The 20,889-nt window shown below is 41.9% G+C and overlaps 2 protein-coding genes across 2 annotated transcripts; both read left to right on the forward strand.

Moving 5' to 3' along the window:
• The first annotated feature begins 767 nt into the window (after window positions 1-767).
• Window positions 768-2,398, forward strand: LOC139208767 (TLR adapter interacting with SLC15A4 on the lysosome). The gene is made up of 2 exons (XM_070838505.1): window positions 768-825; window positions 1,173-2,398. Exon 2 carries the CDS (start codon window positions 1,175-1,177, stop codon window positions 2,123-2,125), a length of 951 nt encoding a protein of 316 aa, XP_070694606.1. The 5' UTR covers window positions 768-825; window positions 1,173-1,174; the 3' UTR covers window positions 2,126-2,398.
• Window positions 2,399-19,056: 16,658 nt separating this feature from the next.
• On the forward strand, window positions 19,057-20,536 carry nr0b1 (nuclear receptor subfamily 0, group B, member 1). Its single transcript, XM_070837648.1, has 2 exons — window positions 19,057-19,795; window positions 19,972-20,536. Exons 1-2 carry the CDS (start codon window positions 19,144-19,146, stop codon window positions 20,211-20,213), a joined length of 894 nt encoding a protein of 297 aa, XP_070693749.1. The 5' UTR covers window positions 19,057-19,143; the 3' UTR covers window positions 20,214-20,536.
• Window positions 20,537-20,889: the final 353 nt, after the last annotated feature.

Genomic DNA, 20,889 nt, shown 5'->3' on the forward strand with positions numbered 1-20,889 from the left:
GCAAAGTTACTTTGACAGTTAGGCATTCACATGCTGAAGAGTAGGCACGATTTCAAGACGGAAATGATGACTTGTGGTTACATAACAGAGCGTGAAGTCACACTTCTGCTTTGGAGCAAACACAGATAACAAGAGCAGTAAAGCTATGAGCTCCAAACACCTTAACTCAACGCAGAGTTTGTGGTGTAACCTATCAGGAAAGAGGTTAAATTAGTATCTGTCGAACTTTCTGTTTACTGATATTTTGATCATATAAAATATGACTTGGTTTTCTGCTTTTAACTTTTAACCTCAACTACACACCTGTTTCATTTACAAAGAAACACCACTTCTCTGGTTTCTTTTTACAGCTTATTTTGCACTCACAACATAGCTGCAACTGTCATTTCACTTCATTTGTCGAGAGGAAAAACTAATGCAGAAGTAGGTAGTTTCTTCTGTAAGACTGTAAAATAGCGATGAGAGATAAGAGAGGGAAACATGCCCAGCCTGTCTGTAATAACCGTATAAAAATATAGGAAATAAGATATTAATTAACACGACTACGAGTTGGAATATATTCACGATAAACGCAGCTGCAACATTCAGTTTGCAGAACCGGGAAGAAAGAAAAATATCTGACATTCCCACTTCCTCTTTGGGTCGCATAAATCAACCCCGAGAGCAGAGGTCTAGAGTCAAATCCAGCATGGGCTCTATTTGGTAGGCTGCATTGAAAGAAAATGTGATGTTTCTAAGAAATACTTTTCTCTGCTGTGATAAAGACTGCGGAAGGACACTTGGCACCCTAAGGTGAAAGCTGAGAGACTGTGATAGTGGTTCAAGGTAAGAGGTTGTTTGTTTCAGAGGAACATGATTTATCTTTATTATTAGTGTCAGATGAGATGAGGTGCCCTCTCCTAAATCTTCATCCGGACAGGGACCTTTTTGTGTTTGGAGAATCAATATGTTGACATCTTTTCCCACAGAAATCAAAACGGATCATGAATAATTTGAATGATTTTAGACTCAGTTGAAATTTCTATTTTAGGGATGAGGTTTATGGTAATTATTAATTCTTGAAGTCCGTATATTTGTAAAAAAAAAATACAGTATATCTATCTAAATGTTCTGATATGTGGCACTGGCCTATCCTACATGTCCCTTATATATAGTTTGTGTTTTTCTTGCAGCCATGCTTTGTGAAGGCAGATTGTTGAGCATGACCTATGGTGAATTGGACCTTTATCCCCTCCCCCCCCAGGAGGCTCTCCCAAGAGCTTATGGGCTGCCAAGAGCAGCTGCCACCCTCATGCCAGGCTCCACCAGACATACCCCACTCATTCATTTCAGTTCCGCTGAGCAGACAGGTTGCGCGAACAACAGGAGTTCCTCTGCGGAGTTGCACATTTCTCCACTGAAGTCCTTGGATCCCCTCAGAGCCCACTCAGGCAGACAGATCTCTCCAGAGATAGAGATCCCAGCTCAGGCTCACTCAGGTGGTGATTCCCCTTTCTTGGTTCCCTCCTTCTGTCAGAGCATCTGCCAAAACTACAGCGACCTCCATATTGGAGGCGACCAGGTGCTGCCTCTCACGGCCAATGATGGCGAGCTGCGGGTCTGTACTGACGCTCAGGCTGTCGGCCCCTTCCTCCAGTCCTGCGATGTCCTTCCAGCTGTGGAGGATTCTCCCCCAGGACAGGCATCTTCAGGTGGACTTCTGCATCTGCTGAGGGGAGGTTCAAATCGCTGGAGACTGGGGAGCGCCCGTGATCGGAGCTTTTTGTTGCAGGGACGTGAAGGTCCATTCTCTAACTCTCTTCTAAATCACTATCTGGAGCAGAAACTCATGGATTTGTACCAGCAATACATGATGGAGAACATGGCCAGGGAAGGGGCCCCTGGTTCTCATCCAGGCCCTATTTGCCCTCTGCTGGGCTCAGAGCTGGTCCTGACCAGCCTAGACCAAATCACTTTGCAGCTGAGTCGGGAAGGGAACCTGGAGGCTGGCCTGGCCAAGGACATGGTCCTCAGCTGCCTGCTGCGTGTGGCTGGTGACATGCAGTCAAGTGAGATCAGCACTCCCTTTCTGCAGATTTCAAATGAGGCTTCCAGGGACCAGCTTACAGAGAATAAAGAGGAATAACCCCAGTGTCAAGGAACTCACTCGTCCAGTTCTTCTTTTCATTATAGTTTGATCACCAGCGAATAAAATGAGGCTCATAATAGCATTCAATTTCTTTCTTTTCTCTTATGCTGTTGAGTGAAAAATGCTGAATGCCGATTCTTTAAATGATTAGTAATTACCAGGAGATTGGGTGTATTTATATATGGTCACTTTAATATGCAGTCATGATACTGCCATATGTGCATGTCATGTGCCGTGGTTGTGCAGTTTTGACTTTCTAAAGGACAATAAAGACAGGAACTGAAATTTTAAACTGACCTTTTCTTTTTTTTCTAAAAAAACAACACATAATCAACAATATCATGTTCCTACTCTTTGTAATGCTGGCCAGTGTGTATGTATCTGACATAAATCCGCTGTGTGGTTAAGTGTAGAAGAACATGGCATCCCTGTCATTTAAGAAAGCCTAATAATATAATGGTTTCAAAATCAATAGGTTTGCTCCTCTATTGGGAAGAAGGTGTAGCTTCCCTGGTGTTATTGTGCTGGATTTCCTTGGGTAGTAACCTGCTACAGATCAATCAGGACCACACAGATGTCTTAAATCCTGTTTATTTCCCCCAGCACAGCCACATGCCTGCACAACAGTCTGCTAAACCCCTGGTTCTGTAGAAAGCAATACAACACACAAAAATATACATGTAAATAACACAAAACATGTAAACAGTGCTCATATGAATAAGCTACTTAATGCAGATTAAAGCAGAGAAATTACAGAAAATAGCTGTAAACTAAATGATATCACTATACTGAGATGAGATTTGTAAGAATCTTTATTTCATTGGTTGAAAAAGATTCAATAGGCCACTGACTGTTTTAAATCTCCCCTGAACCTTCCATGGCCAATGCTGAGATACAGTCGACTGGCTCGGACTTGGCTATGTAATAAAATTTAAATATATTAACGCCCCTTTGCCTCATTCTTCCATGCCCCTCCCCCTCCTTAGCCCACTCCCACTTTTTTAACATTTTTTAAAATTATGCAGTGGCCCAGGCCTGGGGTTGAAGTTACACTTTAAAACATTATTCACTCTTTAACTGAGGTCTATATGCTTTAGGAGGGTGGTGCTGCCCTCTACTGGCTGATGCAATGTCTGCATATTATTACCGGTGGCAGCTGATGTGTAGCCACATTGTGTGTTGAACATTAGCCCGGCCTCCGTTAGCTTAAAAGACGCAAATAAATCCAACTATTGCAGCCTAGCTTATACTAAACTGTGACTCACTTGCACCAGATGACAGTTGTAGTAGATAACAGTCAGAGTCCAGAAGAAGAAGGAGGGCGAGTCTCCACGGTCGGTCTAAAATGTTGGCTCAGCCCTCCATTTCTATGCCGATGAGTATTCACACTCCCTTGCTCTATCTTGTGCTGAATAATTATTATGAACCTGTGTCAAAATTTGGGTTTTCAAACTCAAAATAGTAACTGGTGCATTCATACCACCAAATTCAAGCTGATACTTAAGTGTAAAAGCAAAAATGGTGGACTGACAGTGCTTTGAGGCCAAATTGACAAAGTGGCTAAAGAGTGTCATTACAAGTTCTGGGTCCATCATGTTATGCCACTGGGCCCAAAAAGCATTTTTCCCAAAATAAGTGGCGGTAAACCGCTGGATAATTTTTTTGTTCATCACAAACCCACAAAATCACTCATTTCACTTTCAGAATTTGATCCATTAAATCCGATAACATTTGAAAAATCCAGGTTTACGATAAAAAAAAACAAAACAGGTTAACGAAGGCCTAAACAGGAAGCTAGCTGGCTTGGCTAGCCTGAGGCACTAGTGCACTTGCTCTGTGGGCCCAAGATCCGGGCAATTTAAACTGGGAAGTCTTTTTTTGTCTTGCCACTAAACAACTTTCATAATGATTGTGTATTTAGTTCTCATGCTTCCATGAAGAGAATCTGCTCCATGTGTTGATACAAAGGAATCTGTTAAAGCTTCCAAAAATACAACAATTCTTAGTAGCAGGTGATTACACTCTACTGAAAACATCATTATGAAAGTTATATTTCATTTTTGCCATTATCAATCAATCAATCAATCAATCTTTATTTATATAGCGGCAGTTCATAACAATGTTATCTCAAGACACTTTCCAAAAAGAGCAGGTCTAGACCAAACTCTTTAATTAAGAGAGAGAGACTCAACGATTCAGAAATTCAAGATTAAGAATCCCCACATGAGCAAGCATCAGGTATTAGAGCTCCCTAAATTCTACATACTGCACCTTTAACTAAGAAATTCCAGGAGTGGATCTGTAAGTAGATGTGCAGAATATTTCTGTGTCTGTTGGTCATACAGCTGAGAAGTACAGCACAAAGTCCGATGCAATCAGCTGATATTATGCATTTAGACATATAGTGTAGAAGTCCACAGTTCCTTATGAATATATATATTTGTGCCTGAAGACATATTCATCACAAACTTGTTTGAGCTTTGATGTTTCTTCCCACTCTCCTCTGCTAATGATGAAGCGAGGATTAATGACTTGAAGCAAAGTCTGCAGTTTAATGAACAGTCACAAGGGGGAAGCATTATCACCTAACTTATTAACCCCAATGACTTTAACAGGCACCTTTCTCCTGTATTTTCCTTTACCACCCCCCCCCCTCGCCCAACATCCATCCATCCAGCTGCTGCTTCCTATCATCTCCGCCCCGCTACTGCTAATCTATGATGTCATCAGGACTGGATTGTAAATCTGTGGCACGTAGGCGGTGGGACACGTACACCAAATTTTACACTGTGCTTGTGATTCCGGTTCCTCTGCTGTGTAAACAAAATACAAGCTTGCGATAAGGCTATCTCTACTGCATGATTAAATTGGGAAAATATTGCACCAGCACAAACTCAGCAGGACTGCAAACTGATGGATTTGCACACTTAAAGTGACATATTATTTTTCATGTTTCTTCCTGTTCAAAGTGCTTTGAACTCAGTGCAGCCGTGGCCTTCTGAGCCAGTATTTGATCAGCTTCCTTGTTTCCTGTCCAAACAGAAAGCCACAGGAGGAAACTGTGTTTACTGAGCCGAGCGCCGCAATCGGAGCCCTGTGAAGTCTCAAGGCCGCAGAGACACATGTTTGGTATTTCTGCCTCTATCTGAATTGAACATTCCAGGTACATGTTAAAGGAACTGAATCCTTACAGACCTAAACAAAAACACACTCACATATAAATATGATTCACCCAATGCCAAGTCCAGCAGCGTGAGCATATTCAAGCTAGCTGATTTCCACAGACCTTGGAAAAATGAAAAACAGAACTCTTGTTCAAGCGGAGGTTAAGAATTGTTTAGATGGCCGAAGGTAAAGGCACATACTGCAGTCTGTTACACACACAGGTTATGAATATTTAATCACAAATCCTCAACTTCACTAAATTACAAAATGTGTGCAAATTATTTAACCGTTCTTGTCAACGTTGTGTCTATATTACATTTGCACCCAAATACAAACCCACAGTGGGATATTTGTCAGTTAGTGTTTTAATTTTCCATAAGTAGTTGTAGTTTTTCTCTTTAAGAGAAAGTGAGACTAAGGTCAAAGAATGAAGGAGAAACCATGAAATAACAGCAGACAGAGATAGAACGAATGACAAGCTGCAGTGATTTAAAAAAAAAATGGAAAAAACACACTTGTCTCATGGTCTAGCGATGAAACTAACAGGGAGGTTGAAGTCTTAGAGTGTCTTTCAGAGGTTCAAAAAGTAATTTCCTTGTCACAAAGAGCTTTTAACATGGAGGGCGGTAAAGGCAAGGCCACAAGATTTCATATCAAAGCCAAGGTCACAGATCCACTCTCACCATTGTGGCTTTAATGCTCTGTAGCACTCTATGGCTTGCCTTTATTTAAAAAGCTTTTAGTATGTAGCCTTGTTAATTGGAACAGTCATATACTGTTTACTTACTTTTCCTCCTTTGTCAGTGTGTGATTTAAAAACTTCTATCACAATTTGTCAAGGCCTATTGATAGTTAAGATTCATTGAGCTCTTTACCAGATTAGACATGGATACACACATTCACACACATGCACACAAACGCACGCATTTCCAGTTTTTACATTTGAACACATGACAAGATTTAGCGTGTTACTCTTGTAACACAACACTCGCAGACACACACAAACAATTCAGACTAGAGCTGGTGTACCAAGGCACTTCATTCAATGAACATTTGTCCAGAAGCTGACCTCTTTCTCCTAATTTCTCGGACGGCCTTGAGAAAATGTATTTTCTTTTCAGATTACATCTACTGGAGTGACCTAATGTCCGTGTGGCAACATGCCGCAGCATTTAATGGCAGCCCGGCTCTGTATCTGGCTGATTGACACTGGGACATGTAGGTGGTGGAACGGGAGAACACACATTTCCTGGTCAGTTAGCCGCTCAAGGTTGCAGTGAGCCTGCAGCGGCTGGGGTGACCTTGGTTGAGCTAGAGCAGACAGAGAGAGACCTTGAGAGACAGCAGGGTAGGAGGATCTGGCTCTCAAAGAGCTGGGCAACATAATGTGGTAATGCATGACTATATATCACAGTACACATGTGAATGTGGATGACAACTGGCTGGGAAAAAAAAACAGATTTTTATCCACTCATATTTATTCTTCTTCACTAGATATGTTTATATTATGTTATGGTGGTTTTAACACTGCTGATTTGTGGATCGCTGGCACTTTACCTTGTTCTCCATATCTGCTTCTGCAAAGTGAAATGCATGCGTGTGAATCTTTCTCAAAACTATACCAATACTCTGGTCTTCTTGTACGTGTTGTATGGAGTTTAGTTATGATTGTTATCAGCCACACAGTCCAATACACACATACACGAAAACACTTTAACCCCAATTTCTGGAGTCATTTTTATTAGATTCTCTCATTTATATCTTTCTGTATCCCCTTTGCAAGCTAGAAATTGCTTTTCAAAATTAATGCACTTACAAGACCTTCATGAATTCATTTGACTTAATACTTCTATATACCCACATCATGGCCTTTGTGCAGGTTACATTATAGAATCAGCCCTGACATTCTAAGTGATTTGTTGGTAGGGCAGATTAAATGCACGAGACAGGAATCAACTGAACAATATTTTCTTTGTGGTGAACAACAGTCTTCTTCATTTTTAGCCGGCCAATCGCACACAGAAGGCAAAATCCATCCCGGAAAATGAGAACCGTCCTCACTCTTAGGAATTTCAACAGCGGGTTTCTGAAAATAAAGTGCATATAAAAATAAAATGAAAAGCTGGGGACGATCTTAAATAAAATAAACATCACACCGCCTCAACTTCAGGCGTTTTGAGCTCAAGTGTACAGTGTTTGAACACCCTTAAAAACTGGCCTCTTTCGCTACCTCCCGTAAAAGCTGCGTTTGAAGTTCAAAGGTTTTAGTGAAAGTTAATCTTTGATTGCTTTATACAAAAGAGATGCAGATTGCCCTCTGGCTCGTAGTGGAGGAGAAGTACTGTGTGAAGTGGCACAAACGTAATTGTCTGGAAGGGATTTCTGAGGTTTTTAGAAGATGATGAGACATTTTGCAGCATTTCAAAAAGGAAGAAAGTTCAATACTTTCAGTTTGGCATATCAAAATATAGAAAACATTGGATTTTCAAGGCCGAAGGGGTCTTTAATCAAACAAGCATCAGTGAGGCAAAGCAAAGTCAGACTGTATGACTCACTGCCTGCCGGTAAATCACAAACACAAGTCAGAAAAATGTGCTGGTTGTTGCTTAAGGTTTGTAAGTCTCAAATGAAGAATACCTCACTGAGAAATGCAATGAGAATTTTTGGGTATGGGGATGAAAATAGGTCAGACATCCTCCTGCATTGTTATCGCTCAAAGAAAAGAGAACAGTCAAACTTCTTTATTTCCTTTATTTGTATTTTAAATGTGTGTTTCACCTTTTCCCTCACCTTGGTCTTTTCCGTATGTGAGCCCTTTCCTGTTTTCGACCCCCTCACCCTCACCTCCTCCCACGTATCTTCCTGCCGTACCGACATTGTTATTAGTGTCATAATTTACCTCCTTATGCAAACATGACCCTGTCCTCGATATGCTGTAGGGCAAAAATATTCATACTGTAGTCACTGTGAGACCAATAAAGAACAAGATAGGAGGGACATAAATTATTGCTCTTCTGCTACAATATTTCACATTTCACTCCGTAGCCTTTCTACACATCACATCACATCACATCACACGCACGCTGATGCACGTCTTACATGTGTTTTCAGTAATGGCTATACATATGAAAAAGGAACATTATTTCATAGTGTGACATATATTTGGATAAGATAAATATATCACCAAGGACAAGCAGAGATAGAGGGAAAGGACACAAGAGGCAAAGACATATGAAGGCAGGTAAATGGGATATGCGTGTAGGAGTCAGGTGAGGCAATCTGCATTTTAATTGCCGTTATGTCTAAAGGTATTTTTCCAATGCCACTGTGGGGTAAACTCTTTGTGACTGACAGAGTGAGATAACTGGAACAAAGTTGTGTAACGCCAAGATGAAGATGGTCTTAAGCAGTGAGGAGAACGACTGAAGTGAACCCCTCAGAGTGTCACTGGGGGACTGTTGTGTTGTATGGGTTTGGTAGCACATGCACACTCATGGGTTTGACCTTGGCAGCCTCGCTCTCTTCTCCTCCCTCCTCCCTACATGTTAACCCCCCTCCCTCACCCCCCAGGGTCCCGCTCAACCTTGGCTAATTAGCTCACGTCCCAGTGGCATATGTTCAACACACAATTTATCCACAACAAGGACATTACAACTGCAGTGTCCCGCCTCTTGTTGTATCTATGTTTGCATGGGTGTTATAGAGGTAGTCGTGACTTATCCTAACCACTCAAATCCAACTTTGTGTGCTTGTGTTTTTTAGGACCTTTAATTTAAACCTGCGATAAGTCATTTTTTAAGGGCAGTCCGTCGCGCAAACATACGTATGACCACGCACAAAATGCACGAACACACGGAAATGTATCGCCTCACTCCGGAGTTCCTCTGGGCTCCTCTGAGCTTTTCACTGTCTTTCATCTGATAGTTTTGATTTAATGCTCCCCAACTTCAAAGTTTTGGTTCAGGCTCACTGGTCTCATCTGCCTTGCCTTTAGCTGTGCCAGACAGCTGCTTTCAACTAAGACAAACCCTCTGTCTGCTACTGTCACTGTACGCTACCTGCCCTGCACCAAACAGCAGAGACATTTAACAGCTGAAGAGCTAAATATTTTCCTAAGGAGTTGGTGGACACCAAAAACAGAGCAAAATGAGAGTGAATATTGGACTTGTATTGTTAACGTGGTCAGAAACAAATTAGCCAGGATCAGCTTGAAAGGTGATAATATGTTGATGTTGTTTTTCTGCTGTTCATAAATGTCTATTCATTCAGTCTATTCATACAGGCTTAATGTTACTTTTAAGAGAAAGCCTCGTTGGTAATCTGTGTTCCCTGACATATATGACGTGACAATGAAAATCTCTCTTGATGTTTTACTGTGAACATACAGAGTTTCCGAACAGCAGGCTGGGATGCAGCTTAATAGTTTAAAAGCCAAGTCCTTTAGAGGGCATACTATTCCTCACAAATAACCATTTACAGCGAATGAGTGATTCTTCACACCCTCACTATCCCTTTGTGCCTCTGAAGTGCCTCTAAAACCAATCCAAGCAGAGTTTGATCACATCCATGGTGCTGTATTCACAAAACCTGAATCTCTAATCTGACTAAAGCCAAATTACAAATAGTCCTTCAAGTGGCTCCTGCCAGCTGTTTGCCTCACAACTGGATCACTGAGTCCTTTGATGAGAGTGGAGCTGCTGTGCACCCATCTAACCAACTACAGCCTAAGAAAAACAATCCGTACAGCAGATATCAGCTACTTGTGTGCTGGGAAAACTACCTACAAATGAACTGGGGATAACGGTCTTCTGAATCTGAATAAATAAAGATGGATTACCTGCTTTAATTGGTGTTCATGTGACACGTTCAAAAAGGCTGCACAGTAAAAGGCCAAAGACGTATGAGACAGCCAGGGAAATACAGCATCAACGCGCAGGTGGTTCTTGTTGGCAGCTGGTTGCTAAGTGGTCTGGCTGAACTCAAGACTCCCATGTTCAGTTATAGAGCGGCCTTAGGTTGCAGTTAGGGGGCATTATGCCCCAGAGTGATGTCATTGTGGCTTATCAGTCCTTGTATCCACCCACGACTGGGAACTTGGTTCAAGACTACTGTAACACAGAGCTGAAAAACATTATTTGAGCTGATGTTCCTCTTTTAATTACAATACAAAGGTTTGTTTTTATGAGTTTATCTGACTTCAGTTTTTAAAATGAAATCGTTATCTGCCACACAAACACCTTAATTGAAAATATGTCGGCAATATTTGTATCCCTCATCAATAAATGTACGTAACCAAAAGATTGTAATGATGAAACGTCAAAAAAATGCATCACCATCAGGAATGATTCTATTTGAGGTCTCTGTTGGGGTGAGGGCCAAAAACAAAAAACAATTGCTGCTTATCAACTAGATGCTGCCAAAGACAACGAACCTCAGATCTTTGAGATTGCTACTTTAAATAACTTCATTCAGCCATATAATGTCTGGACAGGCTTAGGTTGCAGCATGATGGTGACTGAGAGGCCGTGTGTTGTGTTTTCTGGTACAAGGGGTGAATATAAGTCCCTGCTCATGCAACATTACTACAGCGCTTTCCTGCATTCATCACAGCAGGAACAGAGTTGGTCCAGACTGCTACAAACAAGCTGTCGCCTGAAACCAAACGCTTAGCTCTCTAGTAGTGTCTCCACTTTGCCACATTGCACACTCTATCATAAACTAAATGACTATGGGTATCGAATGAATATATGACATTGGCTCGAATGCACAAAAACACAAAGCAATGCCATGCAACACGACACAATACAACATATTTTATCACTACATGTTAGAACACGACCCCACAGTCGGCTGTAACGGCAATATCATTTATGCCCGGCATAAAAGTTTGCATATGAGCTGCTTTGTTTGTTGTAAGCAGGGTGAACTTGTGTTTATATGCCAACCTTGAACACTTTTACAAAAGGAGAGACAAATAGACTATGGACCATTGTATCACAAGTGTGTGTTACGTGTGTGTGTGTGTGTGTGTGTGTGTGTGTGTGTGTGTGTGTGTGTGTGTGTGTGCTGTTTAGCCGCATTCAGGGAGAGGTTCACAGCTGAGGTAAACAATGAGCAAAGCTGCATGTGTTCAAAGAGGGGGTCTGTGTGTTTTTATGAACTGATGGGGTTACGACACACAACTCAATACAAAACTGCGAATCTGATGCCAAAGACTGTCTTTGAGCCGAGAGAGGGGTTTTGATGCCCCCACCCCCGACTACATATGACCCCCTGATACCACTATAGTCCCACACTTAGATCACCACTATCTCCAAATAACTCTGGCTTCTGGAAATTACACACACATATATAACTAATTTGCAACAGCGAATACATTTAGGAGAAAATGTACTGTTGCCTTTTCCCTTCACATAATGAGGGAATGTATTGGTCTGCGTATCTAGCAAGGACATATCATAGTGTATCAGTAAACCATGAAATACCACTAAAATGTTCACCTACTTCATTTTTTTCCCTCCAAAACATCCAGTCTAATACAATATTTACTCCTATAGCATAACAAAATTTTTCATAGTTGTGTTTAAGCTCCTGCAGACTTTGGTTAAATTTAGGTTTATGTTTAGTTTAATGCAGAAAAAAAGTCTTAACATTTTAGTGGAAACCAAAATCTCTTTTTCCTAAGGACACTACCATGGTCCATACAAATACGTGAGTGCAAATGAAATCGCCGGGCACAGCTGGCACCAATACGTGTTCCTGTTTATCATATTCAATTTGCACTCTTATACACCGTATAAGGTATTAAAAGTCAGTCCTAAAGGGAGCTCAGAGCATTTCCACAACACCACAACAGCAAACAAACATGGCATCTGTGGAGGAACGGGCACTGCTGTGCTTACCACAGAGAGGGAAGAAAAAAAAGACATGAATGTTGAAAGTTTCATAAAAATGCTGATGCATACGGACATCCTCAGCTAGAGCTTTGCAGCTAGAGCTCACGGCTGTTTTGAGTGGAAGTAAATGCAAACAGAGGGGCTCGGCTTTCTCTTGTTGTTTCATGCCATGGTGCCCACTAGCTGCAACACTCAGACTGCGGCTCACGCTTGTTTTGCGTTACAATTTTGGGCACAAAAACGGTCCAAGACACTTTCAGCTCCGCAGAATCATTTTCACACATTGTTGTGTTCTGAAGTGTGAAGTGTGAGCCTCAGGCTGAGTGATGCAGCTAGTGAGCACTGTAGGTAACAAAGTCCAGAACACAACACATGTGTGAAATTGATCCTGTGTAGTTCAAAGCGTCTGTGTTGGCGTACTTACATGGACCGTGTCTGTGCCCAAACGGTCCAGTGCTTTGTATACCTGCGGCCCACCTTGGCCTCCTCCCTGTAACTTCAATGAGGTTGTTAAATAGAGCATTTTATTCACTCAAAAATACGGCCTCACAACATAATGCAGCCAACAACTATGTTTTTCATCACACCGTAACTGGGCAAACAATTTTGCAATATATACACATAATTCCTAGGAGACAGCTCCATGGCAACTAAGGTTATGTGGTCAAATTAAAAACTTCTTCAAAAGAAGTAAACTTTATTTATACTAAAGGATTAAATCACAAATGTGTCTCAGAAGCTTATGGATGTGTTTAAGTCTGACAGAAGAGAGATAATTTAATTTTTTATCAGTATTAATGTCTTCACCGACCTTGACCTCAGGTGTCTTTTCAGGCTTTAAATATTTTCTTCTGCCATTTGTGAGAAGGGTTTGACTTCCAGCCTTGCTGCGGTGATGTACAGGTGTACTCAAGGACGCTGTAACATCTCTTTTGGATGTGTTTACAGGTGCAGCAGGACCGTTAACTAAAACATACTTGAACATTTTCAAACAGAGAGGGCAGCAAAACTCTAAACTCTGCTTTTAAATGATAAGTCTTATGATTTTGCCGACTTCTTGCAAACAAATCCCATGAAAGTACCTAACATATCAAATTTCAAGTATTGGTTGATATAGCTGATATAGCTTAATTCCTCTTTCTTCCATTATTGTCAAAAAAACTATTAAAAATACAGTGAGCCTTTGCACTGGGTTCCTTTATTCCATGACCACTGGTTTATTTCCACCTACACCAACCTTCTGCCACATTCACGTGAGCAAACAAACGTGTGCATGGCTTAAGAAAAATAAAAAGACTCTCTTTTTTTTTACGAAACTATGTATTTTTGAAGAATTTTTTCTTAGGGTCAATCAGAGGGCTTTGCAGGTGAGTAGCACAAACAGGGTAGGATGAAAAACTTTTTCAGTTGTGGTCTTTTGATTGGATTTGCTCACCCTGTGAAAAGAAACATGATTTGAAAAATCTCGTATTGATTTCTAAGACTTGAGTAAACACTCGAAAACACTTCACACTAATTTGACCACTTTTTAAAAATGTATGAAGAAAATTATTTCTATTATGACCGCCATTTCTTCAAGTGCTCTGGTAACTCTTCGATTCAATATGTCTTATTAAAATACTAATAAAAAAAATGATAAAAGCACTGACTGGCCACATGTGATCTATGAGGAACTGCAGGATGAGTTTTGCCTAATAAATCAGGTATTGTTGTAATATTAACTCATTTGTTCTGACATATCTTAGTGTGTTGTGCCACCACACCCTTTTTTGATCCTTTGTTTTTTCTCATGTGTTGTTTGTTTCTCTCTATCATTGATGTGTTTTGTAGTTCTTCAAGTATTATACATTTCATATTAATTCCAGTGTTTGTGCAGTTTTTCTGCTTTTGAGTAAATCAGGACTAACTTAAAAAATAAAAAAAACTACATTTTATCTCACATTCATCACATCTAAAGCAAACTTGTCTTCTCTCTTCTTCTCCAACACACACACACACACACACACACACACACACGCACGCACACGCACACACACGCACACACACACACACACACTTTTACCCTGCTGTAAGTTGGTGACATAAGTCCTTGGAAAGTGCAGTATTCAATTTGTAACTATTATTGAGACAAGGACACAGTCTTTTATGTAAGCAGCCACAGAGAGAAAATGGAGGCAGTCACTATAGCAACCGCCAGAAGAGCGCCCAACAAATCAACAAACAATGCAGTACAAGACTTTTCCAGGGGAGCCATTTAATGCAAAGCCTTGAATCATACAAAGTTGTCCTCTTTGGTTTTTGAGACCTGCATGTCTTGGAGTGTCCGTGGGTGTCTAAGCTCCAAGTGTTTGATAAAAACCTCATGTTTTTCCACACTTGTGTTTCAAGGCTGGCTTGGCTTGCTGTGCCAAAGAGCTGTCTTCTTGGGTCAGAGCAACCTAAAATTTTCATTTGTGTGGTAAACCTTCAGGAAATGCTTACTGCCCAAACAGCACATGACATAACAATACACCAATTATTGAAAATGTCTTGTGTGTTTGACTTGATCAATCGGAACATGCTGAGGAAAAAAAAAAAGCCTTTCAAAGTAGTAATTGTAGAGACAGAGCTACAAAAAAAAAAAAATCAGCTGAGAAGTTGTGAGAAACTAAAGGACTAAAGTTATTCCATACGAAACCTACTTACCAATCATCAATCACTGAAAACCTAAAGCACTGGAATTTACTTTTAATGGCACTTCACCTTGTCTTTCCTTCCCACTTTAATTTGTGCTTGTGCTCTGCGTTCACTTTCCCATGCCCCTCGTCTGAGTAAATAGTGTCTTTGGAACTGACCTTGCTCTAAATTTCAGCACTAGACACAAAGCTGCAGTGTGGCTGATGCTGTCTGACTCAGACTGTCTGGGTGTCACAGCAATTAGTTTAAGAAGTGCAGATCACAGTTAAACGAAAATGTTTGTGTGTGTGTGTGTGTGTGTGTGTGTGTGCACAGGCAATCTTGTTTTTACACTTCTTTTTTTTTGGGATTGTGTGTGTGTGTGGATATTTCACAGCAAACCCGGCAATGATAGAAGGGAGTTTTCTTTTGCGTCACAATAATTTGGAAGATTTATAGCTGACACACCAAGTCGAGTCAGAAGAGTGTTGGGTAGAACTCACATTTATAATGCTGAAATATGACAGTTTGTTATCTGTAGACAAACACAAACAGGGCGCTGTGTTTTGTGCAGAGTGTTCCTTAAAGTTATGTGATAGGGTGTGTGAGAGCCTCCCCAGGCTGAGCCATTTTAAACTGGGCATGGGAGCAGCAGGCACTGGGCCAGAGAAGAGAGTCTGCTCTGTATCACAGAAAACTACAAATATGCTGGACCTGGGAAGCTGATACCATGATTGTGGCTTCTTTGTTTGATGGAATATCATACTGCAAAATAACTCAAAATGAAGATAGCTCCTGGGAATAGTATAGTGCCTCATATAGTACTTTAAATGTTTTATACAATTAGTCCAGTGTACAGTAAGTGTTTTGGATGTTAAAACCAAACCTTCAAAACAAAAAGAAAATCTGCACGTTTTATTAAGTTATTGTTAACATCCAGTTTTACTTTTTTTATTTCCCCTTAGAATTATGATCATTAAGATTTCCATTAAATCAGCCCCCTTTTTTATTCTATTTGTGGTCTGGATTTTTTTTCCTGCAATATTATTTAATGAATTTACATTCCGTATTAATTTCTCTATATAAAATTAAAAGCATTATGTCACGTCCCGGCTAGCCTCTGTTCCACTAGCGTCTGTAACTCAATACAGTCTCTCAATGAGCATCACTTACCAGCTTTGAAAATAGAAAAAAAAAGGAATAACACACTTTAATCCATATCAATAAGATTCACTAAAGCACTCTTGTGAAGTCATTTTTCAATTTTTTTTTTGCCGTTAACGGTGCTGTCTGAGTACTTTTACTACGTTTGCTCCTCTCTGTGCTGCTGTTGCAACAGACATGCCTGAACTAACAGACTCGACAAACAGGTGAGTCAATGGATGAGCCTTCTTTCGTCAAGCTGTGGAGTTTGTGTGGTTTATGTGAAATTGTGTTAGTTGAGGACCTCAGAAAAGCAAAAACATAAAATAAACAATATCAGACATGTTTTAAACAACTACCGCTCCTGAAGTGAGCCACAGGGCAAACTGTTGAGAGAGCAAAGAATAATTCCTCTCAAATTACAGTGCAATGTTTTGTATATGTGTATATCTACAGTATGACCGACTTTGCGACAATATGGCGTTTGGGAGGAGAACTTATGCTGTAAATATTTTTAGCCAGTGCTGGCTTTAAGCTGCCTACCTACACATGAGGGATTCAAGGGAAATGATGCGTGCATGTAATCCAATACAGTGTTTTCTCATTAATATCAGCCTCACTGTGTACTGATTACTTTCTTAACACAGTGTCAGAGCCGTGTTAAGTTACAGCTAATGCAAACTGAGCATTTCTTACTGCTGCTGCTTCATGTTGAAAGACAACTGGTGAAACAAAAAGTGGCTTTACTGTGAAGCTACAAGAAAGGCAGTGTGTTTGTCGCCGCATTATTATTGTTGGCCACGAATGGTCAGGATGTGTCTACGAAACAAGACGACTGACATTTTCAGCTTTTTTTCAGCTTCAGTTCTAAATATTGCAGGAGCTATGACAGAAAGGCTGCAAACCTCTAAGTCGGACGCAAGACAATCAACTTTGCTGTTCGCTTCTGTTGTGCAGAAAGCTTCGCCCTGCACATTAGACCACAGATGCAATTACTTTGAATGACTTTTTCTTATTAAAACAACTGGAATTTGTTTGTTTGCGCTGTGAACAGATACACCAGTTGCTCTTCTGCTGTATCTCTGACAAAGCTGCACAGTTAATATTATCTGTACTATTAACACTGCGCTTGTTACCATGGTAAATCAACCAGCACTGAAATCTTAAGGATTACAGCTTTAAGTAGCTTTCAGTTTGGAAATCTCCTTAATAGTCTTCTCATTTTATTTGCATTATTCAATTGTAGTGCTAAAATGCTTAAATCTGTTTTCCCATGCAAGGCACTATTTAACTTTGGCTGCAGGGTGATCATGAGCTGATTGGATTTAATATACGAAAAAAATCTTATATTTGGTGTGTGATCATCCGATACGCTTATTCATTAACAATCAGGCTAATGAAGAACCGTAATCATCACACACGTGTCCCAAATATACGACCAAGTGGATGTTGGAATGGAGAGCTACTTTGATAAACACAAGGAGAAAAGAAGGACCTGAGAGCAAGACAAAGAGCGACAGAGGACTGTAGCTGTCTTTTCAACTCTGTGCTTTTGCAACACGACATAATGTAATCTCTCCTTGAGACGGAAGGATTTTTATAACCTGCGCTGGCAGGGCCTTGAGCAGGAGAAGAGACAGCCTGGGTGAAGGCTGTTTATCCCGCAGTGTCCTTGATATAAACATGTGAAAAATCTCTGTTTTCTCTCTTAGCCAAATCAATACAAAGACATTCAGTCTCTGAACAATGTTGTAGCACTACTGCAAAAGTTTTTCATCCTGCCTCCATTCACAGCTGTGTCCTTCAGTGCAACAGAGCAAGGGACACTGAAGTCCTGCTTACTGCTGCTTCATGAATGTGGCCATGCACTCAATGTCATTCTTTCTCCACACCAAAGACAACCTTGAGTGACAGTGTGAGGGTATTTGTTTGAGGGTATTTGTTAGGAGGGTACACCAGAACTACCGGGACCTTGTCACAACACACTGCATAATAAGTCAGACTTGTTGCTCGAATATTTTGCATTATTCTAATGCATTTATTCCCCATTCTGACAACGTCTTAGGTCTCTTTTTCTGGTTAAACTGTACTGTAATCAGCACTGAGCTCTGATTTCCTCTGACCCCCACCTTCTCTCAGATAAAGGCCAATTTCTAACCTGTGATCCCTCTTAGGAGCAATTAATAGAAACCTCTAATTCATCAGCTTTATCCCGACCCGTCTTTCTCAGTCTCTCACTCACTGACCTCCACTCCTCCCTTCCTTCACACCCCCCCACCCCCCCACCCCCCAGCATCACCAGCTCCCCATCCTCCTTCACAGTGACAGAGGCAAGGAGAGCATTGAGTCATGACATCATAATTCACCAGCTCCTGTTTTCACGGTTAAATCAATATCAGTGTGTCCGAGTCAAGGTTGGAGGCTGGCCTTCACAGCTCAGCTCTTCCTGCTTCTTTCTCATAGAAAATCATATAAATTGTCCCTAAAATAATTAAGCCTTCAGATCCGTCGCTGGCCTATATTTTTTACCGGCTCCTGCCTGATAAACAGCACTGCCAGTGAGTCAAGGTAATGCTGTGAATAGAACTGGGCTCTGATTCCTTGTCTGTCTTCGCCTCTCTCCTCCTCCCTTTCTTCGCTCTCTAAATCTGTTTAATTAACCAGTTGCCTATTGACTATTGCTCCGTGCCGTTGGCTCACGCTGTGCCATCAGGGTGAGATGTCGCACTCACACATTTTGTGTTTTATTTGTACCTTTCATAACCTTTTCAGACGTGCGCAAAACAGATGTAAGGCGCTTTAGATAGATTATAGTCTGAAGTGGTTTCTTTCAAAAATGACATTTTCATAGAGGTGTGTCTTGAATATGTGAGAGCCGAGCAAGGTGTGTGTGTGTGTGTGTGTGTGTGTGTGTGACAGAGAGAGAGAGAGGGAGAGAGAGAGAGAGGTGGAAGAGGAGGTGCCTCAGCTTGGAGAGGCGGAATATGCAGAGAGTTTGCACAAGCTCTCCAAGCGGGAGCTAATATAAACGTGCTGCCCTTCACTCGGGGCTATCAGGGGCTAAGAAAACAGCGCTACCTCTGACACTGACCTCCGGAGCTTCAAAGAGACGGCGGGACGCGCTGAGCTCCGTCCCATGTAGAGCGGCCAGCGGCCATGGCCACGCTGGAGGGCTGCCACTGTCGGGGTGCCAGCGGCCGAAACAACAACAGCATCCTCTACAACATCTTGAAGAGTGACGGCGTTGCGAGCACCGAGGAGCAACATCACCATCAACAGCAACATCCTCAGCAGCAAGACAAGCTGCAGCACCTGTTCCATAAGACCTCCTCCTCCTCCGCCGCCGCGCCAGACGCGCAGCAGGAGCTCCGGCATCAGGCTTGTTCCTGCGGCTCGACGCGGCGCAGAGGGATCCTCCGCTCCCCGCAGGTGACGTGCAAAGCCGCGTCGGCGGTTCTGGTGAAGACGCTGCGCTTCGTGAAAAACGTCCCGTGTTTTCGGGAGCTGCCGGAGGACGACCAGCTGATGTTGGTCCGCAGCGGATGGGCGCCCCTGCTCGTGCTGGGACTCGCACAAGACCGGGTGGACTTTGAGACCACGGAGACCGTGGAGCCCAGCATGCTGCAGCGCATCCTCACGGGTGTACCGGACCGGCAGAGCGAGGTGCTGGCCGGCCAGAGCAGGGGAGCGGCCGGCGTGTCTGTGGTGGATATCGAAGCTATCAAAGCCTTCCTGAAGAAGTGCTGGCGCGTAGATATCAGTACGAAAGAGTACGCGTATCTGAAAGGAGCTGTGCTGTTCAACCCAGGTAGGTTCACACCTGCGCTTCAAAGTTATTACCCCAAAGAGTTAGATGTTATCGAACAGTAACAGGTGCCATTGAAGTTAGATTTGGAGATTTAGTCAGTCGTCGTATGTGCAGCAAGTTTGTGTGGAAAACAGTGCTGAACTTTCTTTCCACTCCTCTCATTCTCCTCTCCCCAGATGTGGAGGGTTTGCGCTGCCTCCACTACATCCAGTACCTGCGTCGGGAGGCGCACCAGGCTCTGAACGAGCACGTCAGGCTGATCCACCGGGAGGACGCGACGCGGTTCGCCAAACTGCTCATAGCTCTGTCCATGCTGAGGGCCATCAGCCCGCTGGTGGTCGCTCAGCTCTTCTTCAGACCGGTTATTGGGGCTGTCAACATCGAGGAGGTGCTCATGGAGATGTTCTACGGGAAGTAGGTCAATGTGAATTCAGCACATTCAGCTGCCAGATGGACTGAAATGCTCCAAGCTCGTATTGGGTAGGAAGAGGATATTAGGGACTGAATAAACTACTGTGTGTGGAAGCTCTTCAAGGACTGTCAAGTGACCAACACGGGCAAGAGTGTGTGTGTGTGTGTGTGTTTCTGTGTGTGTGTGTTCATGAGGGAATGAGAGAAAGACAGAGTGTGTTGAAGGCAAGAGATGTTATAATAGAGGAAAAATGCAAAGCAGCTGCTGGAATTCATAACTTATTTGTTTTTATATAAACTATTTTTCTATAATAAAAAAATACTCTCTGATCTGTTTTTCTTTTTCTTTAATCATTCTTGTGCTTGTGTGTGTGTGTGTGTGATATCAGCTCCGTCTTTACTGACACACTTTTCACTGAGACAAGTGTGAAATCAGCCCCAGAATCGTATGTAGGAGATAACATGTCTCAGTGCGTAAGCAATGACGACTACAGTTGTCAATTACAGAAAAATCTGAGTCAAACTGATTTATGTCAACTACTGTTAACAGAAGTTACTGATACAGGTCTATTGCATCAGCTATAGATTAGGACGAGTGTCAGAAAGCTACAATTCAGTTTCCCAATGATCATTGTTGTCCTGTGCAGCAGGTGAAGTGGAGAGTTTGGCAGTGACTTCTACAT

The sequence above is a fragment of the Pempheris klunzingeri genome, chromosome 10 (assembly GCF_042242105.1).
Source record: "Pempheris klunzingeri isolate RE-2024b chromosome 10, fPemKlu1.hap1, whole genome shotgun sequence".
Lineage (NCBI taxonomy): Eukaryota > Metazoa > Chordata > Actinopteri > Acropomatiformes > Pempheridae > Pempheris > Pempheris klunzingeri.